Raw genomic sequence first — 6,305 nt, 5'->3', positions numbered from 1 at the left:
CTTGTAGAGCTCAGGTGTCAACTGGAAATCAATGTTTACATTTAAACATGTGAGTTTCTCCCTCATTGCTATTGTTATAATGTCAGTAAAGTTGATGAAGTGTCTCTTATTTGTCAAGTTGTACATGTTGTGTACATATTGTGTACTGTACAGTGGAATCAGCTGTAAATATGTTATTGAACAAAATGTCAGATAAAGGTGAATAAAACCTTTTGCACTGTGAAAGCAACAGAATCAACGTATCTTTATTTAGGCTTCAATAAAGCAAATGGATATTAAAGACAATTTTGGAAACAATATAACAAAAACAGATGTACAAATCAACAGCTTTTTATAAAAGAAATTTGGTGTGATATTCTAACTTTCCTTTCTCCTCCAGTACTTAGACTTGTATCTGTCTCCCCCTGCTGCCAATCATCAGATAAAACAACTTGGTGCTCATTTTCAAAACACTTTCTCATCTTCAGAGACCACATTTCCTGTGCCCTAATATACTGGTCGTAATGAGGGTACCCATTCACTTCAAAGCTATGCATACATCATTAATGGCAGCGACAGTTGGACTCAGTTATAACTTGGAGAGACGCAGAGTGTTGAGACGCACTGGAAGAATCGTGGATCCCTCTGCATAGCTCACCTCTCGCAAAATGCCGTTCCAGCCCTTGTCTGCCTCATCATATCTGTGGGAGAGATACATGTGTTAGTGTTTGGTCTTTTTTATCATTGCACCATCATTACTATTTTTAAGGTTTATTAAAGTCTATAAAATTATGGTCTCATCAAGATTGTGGGATCAGATTTCTTTTAATTGTTTAGTTTTCAAACTTATTTGATTCAAAAACTCTAAGAAGCCGAATATCTCTTATTAGAGTTTAAATCCTAGCCACATTCTGGTTTTGATAAACAATATAATGTAAAAAATAAATGTAAAAAAAAAATTGTGTTTCATTATACTGGAACAAATGTGATTATATATTGAGCTAAAGGTAAAACTTTACTTTCAAGTTCCTTTGGTAGCATGTATGCGTCACATTTAAACATTGAATTTCATGTTACATTATCACACACTATAATAGTAATTATTGTTATATAGATATAGTAGTCAAGCAGTTATAAGCAGACAATCATGAAGAACAACAAAGTAAAATAGGTTCATGCACATTTAGAAAGTCTGCTTACAACTACATTATTACACGATTTTTGTTAAATGTTTAAATAGTTTTTGTAAAGGTTAAATACATGGACTGAATCGCACTGTTACTGTAGTGGACTAATACCTCCAGATGTCTGTCATCTCTGTTGGGACAGGCTCCTCACTGGTTTCACTGGGCATCATAGCGAAGCCCCCCAACGCGTACAGGTAGCCTCCCGATGAGATTAGATTAAGCGAGCTGCGCTGCTGAGGGAACTCTGTAAACTCAGACCACCTGGAACACAACAGGACAATAATAGTGTTAAATAAACTGCTATATAACTGAATGATACCCAGAGCAGGACAATCTGTGGGATTTTATGACCTTATGATCTGCTGTTCACACTCTGTGAGTCATTTCACTAATGTGGACAGATGCGCCTCATAACCATGAGATATAGTGGGTCATATAAAAAACTGTTGTCTCACTTGTTGGTGGCGATGTCATAGACCTCAGCAGAGCTGGTGAGGCCTGCATCTGTGACCCCCGTCAACACGTAAATCTGCTCTTTGTGGATGGTGATACCGAACAGAGAGCGGGCCGTCTTAATGGGAGCCAGGTCCTTCCACTCAAACTTGGTTGGATTGTAGACGCAGACTCTTCTCAGGCATTTCCTGCTCAAAAAAAACATCCAATACAGTGTGTTAAAGGGGCTGGTTTGATTTGAAAATTCTACTTTTTCTTTTTGATCTATCAATTGGGATTCCTGAACGTTACAGAAGGACCATGCTTATTGGGGTTAGTTTCATAATTGATAGTGAATAAAGAGTCAGAATTTGAACCAATTTCGGAGCCCATCGGCCAAACTGTGTAAGGTTTTATCCTATCAAAAACTGTATGTATAGTAATGAATGGGGAACTTCAAACAATGTTATTTTTTACAAAAAGATGTGATTAAACTCTAAAATATCAGCTTTTAGTAGACAATCAGCATTGCCACATACTTGCTTTCAGACTTTCCTCCAATAACGTAGACGAGACCATTGTGTGATACAGTCCCGTGGCCGTATACTTGATAAGGCAGAGGGTCTGATTCACCCCATTTGAATGACCTGTGTAGAAAAGCAAAGTAATACATACAAATTTAATATTACTGACTATTTGACTGATAGGACAGACTTGATTAATTATCAATATGGCATATTTCCAATTGATCAGACATTGAATTGAGTGGGACTGTACTTACTGTCTGTCATAGATCATGACTGAATCCAGGGCGTGCTCGCCTTCCTTCAATTCCCTCCCACCCACAACAAAGATGGAGTTCTCGGCTTCTGTCAGTCCAAACAGGCAACGAGGGTTGGGTTGTGAGGGCATCCCTAACCACTCTGAACTCACCGGGTCAAACTGAGGATGAAGGGAATAAGTAGTGAAATACACAGGAAATCTGCAGAAGAAGTTGTGAGAAAACCTCCTTGCTTTTAGATCACAGAGTTAATGGTGGACTTTGGGATTGATACTCTACCTGCAGGAAGTAAGAACTGAACGGTTCGTCTTTATCGTCCTCGTTGTAGAGAAGTCCTCCGACAACAAACACCTGGTTCTGCTTGGTAACCAGGCTGCAGTGGTTTTTGGGAATATCTGTTGATTCTGACACCACAAAGCATTCGTTCCCTACTGGGTCGTAGGCCACAGTCCCTGTGTTGTTGATCATGACTATCAGTTCCATCTCAAACATCCCAAAGCGTGGGTTGTTGTTTAGTATACCCGGCAGATACCCTTCTTCATCCTCCTCCTCATCCTCACTTCCTTCTCCCCCCTTTGCCCCATCACTGCTAGGCTTCCTGGGCTTTGGGAGATGCCCTCTGTGAGCGTCCTTGACGAGATCCAGCTCCTTCTTGATCTCCTGGCTAAACTGGATGTACTGGTGGCTCTCAACTTTCTCTTTGAAGTAATCCAAAGGTATAAGCCTAAAACGGATGCAGTGCAGCAGCTCTGGAAGGTCCTTGACCCGGTTTGCCTCATCATGTTTTACCCAGTCCATCACGGATTCAAACACCTGCTCCTCACGCTCAACATTGAGGGAGTCTGAGGTGATGACGATGGCCAGCTCACTTGGGCCCAACTGCAGGAAGTCCTGGTCCCTGACGACGACCTGGTAACGTTCACAGATGAACTCTTGAGCCCTGACTGTGAGCCGGGGACAGTCCAGCAGCAGCCCCAGTCTGAAGATGGCCAAGCAGTTTCCAAGCACCAGCTTTTCTTGTAGGTAGGAGACACATACGGAGAAGATGGAGGGGATCTGGTACATGTTGGCCACCATGAAGATATCCTGGACATTCTGCTCTGTCAGACTAATGTCAGAGGTGTATAAGTACCGCAGGATCATCCCCATAACAACTGGCTCCACATCTTTGAGTACAATCTCCCGTTTCTTGCTCTCCTCCAGTTCAGACAGGAACATGGCCTTGAAGAAGGGGCTGCTGGCTGCCAAAACCAAGCGGTGGCAGGGGAACTCCCTTTCCTGGATTTTAAGGACACAGTCCACAAACTTGTCATTTTCCAGCAGGTCACATAGTCCATCCTGAAGGAGGGTCTGTTGGTACATCCGAGGCTGCTCCACTGGGTCTATGGTCGTGGCTGCCATTTTGTTCTGTCGCCTGGACCTGGTTTGGTTTGTGGGAGCCCTACTCAACTCCCCACAACAGAGCAGAACTGTCAGCCTGTCACGGGGCTGCTCAGGACGCTGTGGATAGCCTCTGCGAGTTGGTCGGCTGCTGGCTGCAGCTGTCTGTGGCTGTCAGTCACACTGTAAGTCACGGGTATTTATAGACAGGACCCTCACAAAGCTGAGGAATCCATTTTGGTGGACTACGCCACACAGACCCCAACAAACAGCTGAATGACTAATCACGGGACTGACGGCATGTTAAATCCAGTAGAACAACTCACCAGGAAGCCTCACTGGATCTGATTACTTTGACATTTTGACACACTTTTACCAAGTTGTATTTTCCATGCAACACTCTGTATATACTCGTTTTATTCTCATCGCTCTGGTTCCTGAAAGACTAGCAGGTTATTAAACTTCGCCAGACTTTGGAAAGTCTCGTGTTAACATGGGAGCAACAATTAAATGTACTGTTCTACTCAACTACTAAACTACTTAACCATCCTCAGGTTACAAACAGAAAAAAACTTTTGAACTCAAAACATATCTGTTTTGATCAGATGATTAGATTTTAACCATAGGTCACTTTTACGTTCACACTTTGCTTTGCTTTGTAGGTGGTGTTTTCTGTCTAATTATTTGTGTGTTTATTTGTGATATATTGTCCTTAGGTGTCAAGAAAGGTGCTGTGAAATCAAATGTATTATTATTATTGTTATTATTGTTATTATTAATATTATCAATATTATTATCATCATTATATACTGTATTACTTGACACAGGCACCATATACATACAGTTATGGCAGCTTTCCACAGTTGTTCTTTCACCTTCAAATTGAGTATGTATCAAAAACTAACAGTCCAATTTAAATGATTGTCGCCAAAAGAATAAAGTAGAAAGTGAACACTGACTGATAAACTGTATTGTTATATTAATAGTCAAAATGTTACCAAAAAAAAAACTCAAGTTACATGTATAGCTTTTCACTCATAGATCCAGAGATAACCAACACTGACACCTACCACCTGAAAATAATAGATGTCATCGACAAACTCTTGATATGGCATCTTCACAATCTGCAATTTACATATTGTTCATGTGTTTTATACTTATTTTTACTTTTATTTTTAGATATTTAATTTAAGCTCATATTCTCTCTCATGGCTATCATACTTTAGGTTTCTGTTTCTGTCGTTCTCATTTGCGTTATCTCTGTTTACCAAAGCAAATTCCTTGTATGATGAAAACCTACTTTGACATTAATCTGCTTGTCTATAAAAGGAGAAAGGAAAAACCAAAGAGGAACTCAGGTCAGATTTTGTCAATTATCTGAAATTAAATTAAAAGTAATGAACTAATTAACTGAAATGATACAATGAAAGGAAATCTGTGGGCAATTTATTAAGTTTAGCTGAAGACCATGATACGTCTAATTAAGATTATGCACAATTGTGAATTATTCCCTGATCATTTAAATTTTTTTCCTTTAGCAATTCAAAGTTTCATAAAATTAAAACTCATGTGTGGGTTGTTGGACCTCTAATAGGTTTTTAATTATCATAATGTCATCACATCGGTATTGATAGCAGCCAGTGATCAGCTTTGGTCAAACTGAGCCATCTTGTGGGGATAGATGATAATGTCTCACTATCAGAACTCTTCATCAACACAGTTCTAATTGAAGCAATGTCATCTTTTTAAAAATGTTTAATTGTGAAATGTTTTAATGCTTGTGGCTATCCAAGTGAATATCAATACATCCATTTTATTTCCTTTACATACAGTGCCAAAAATATCACACGAGAAGTGTCACTTCTGGATTAAAAACAAATCTTTATTCCAAGTCAAACATATGAAATAACCATTATTTAATTAAAAACCCTACAATGAGAAAAGGTTTTACAATCTGCCTGAACTTTTCCCATGAACCTCTGCTCTGAAGACACTCAGCAAGTTTGAATTACAGGCAGAATGACCCTGACCCATGTTCCCTGCTGGACCTGTTGTCTTTCATATGTGAACTGATGACCTGGATCATGTGAGAATACAAATACTGACATGTCACGCATACATAAACACACACACTCTCTCTCTATTCTCCTGTAGGTGATATGTAAACTGTTGTTCTCTGGATAACTTTGAACTAAATTATTTTTTTCAGTGCAGTGAGAACTTTGATACATTCTAAACGTTAAAACAGACTATCCCACACCGTGGTTGTATTTTTGCTTTAGTGACAGAAGAGCAAATATACTTTACATTCAACTGCAAACAACGTGGAGGGTCTCCACAGCACCCTTTTATTTTCTGCATTGCCCTTATTCATGATACCAGGGTGTCAAGTTTGTTCAAGTTTCTAACCCTTTAAGTGTGATAAATATTATGAGGATTATGATCCAAGGCATCTAATGGAAAACTGAGAAACCATCTGACTAAAAATAATCATTTTGAGGAGGATTTAAAAAAAAGAATGATATCTAAATTTGAGAAAAAAGGCC

The 6,305-nt window shown here is 39.3% G+C and overlaps 1 protein-coding gene across 1 annotated transcript; it reads right to left on the bottom strand.

The window, feature by feature from the left end:
- Window positions 1-568: 568 nt before the first annotated feature.
- LOC133018432 (kelch-like protein 40a) lies at window positions 569-3,780 on the bottom strand. Its single transcript, XM_061084800.1, has 6 exons — window positions 2,659-3,780; window positions 2,380-2,540; window positions 2,138-2,245; window positions 1,622-1,807; window positions 1,278-1,427; window positions 569-680 (listed from the first exon to the last, which is right to left on the bottom strand). The coding sequence occupies exons 1-6, from the start codon at window positions 3,778-3,780 to the stop codon at window positions 569-571; spliced, it is 1,839 nt and encodes a 612-aa protein (XP_060940783.1).
- Window positions 3,781-6,305: the final 2,525 nt, after the last annotated feature.

This window comes from Limanda limanda, chromosome 13 (assembly GCF_963576545.1).
Source record: "Limanda limanda chromosome 13, fLimLim1.1, whole genome shotgun sequence".
Taxonomy (NCBI): domain Eukaryota; kingdom Metazoa; phylum Chordata; class Actinopteri; order Pleuronectiformes; family Pleuronectidae; genus Limanda; species Limanda limanda.
Note: the sequence above shows the minus strand (reverse complement) of the source record. Positions and strands in the feature narration are given on the sequence as shown.

Bases quoted from the DNA above. Each gene is read 5' to 3' on its own strand.
- LOC133018432 (XM_061084800.1), bottom strand. From the start codon at position 3,780: ATGGCAGCCACGACCATAGACCCAGTGGAGCAGCCTCGGATGTACCAA. The intron at 2,246-2,379 runs GTAAGTACAGTC...TTTTCTACACAG, and splicing joins GTCATGATCTATGACAGACA to GTCATTCAAATGGGGTGAAT. The intron at 1,808-2,137 runs GTATGTGGCAAT...TTTTTTGAGCAG, and splicing joins GGAGGAAAGTCTGAAAGCAA to GAAATGCCTGAGAAGAGTCT.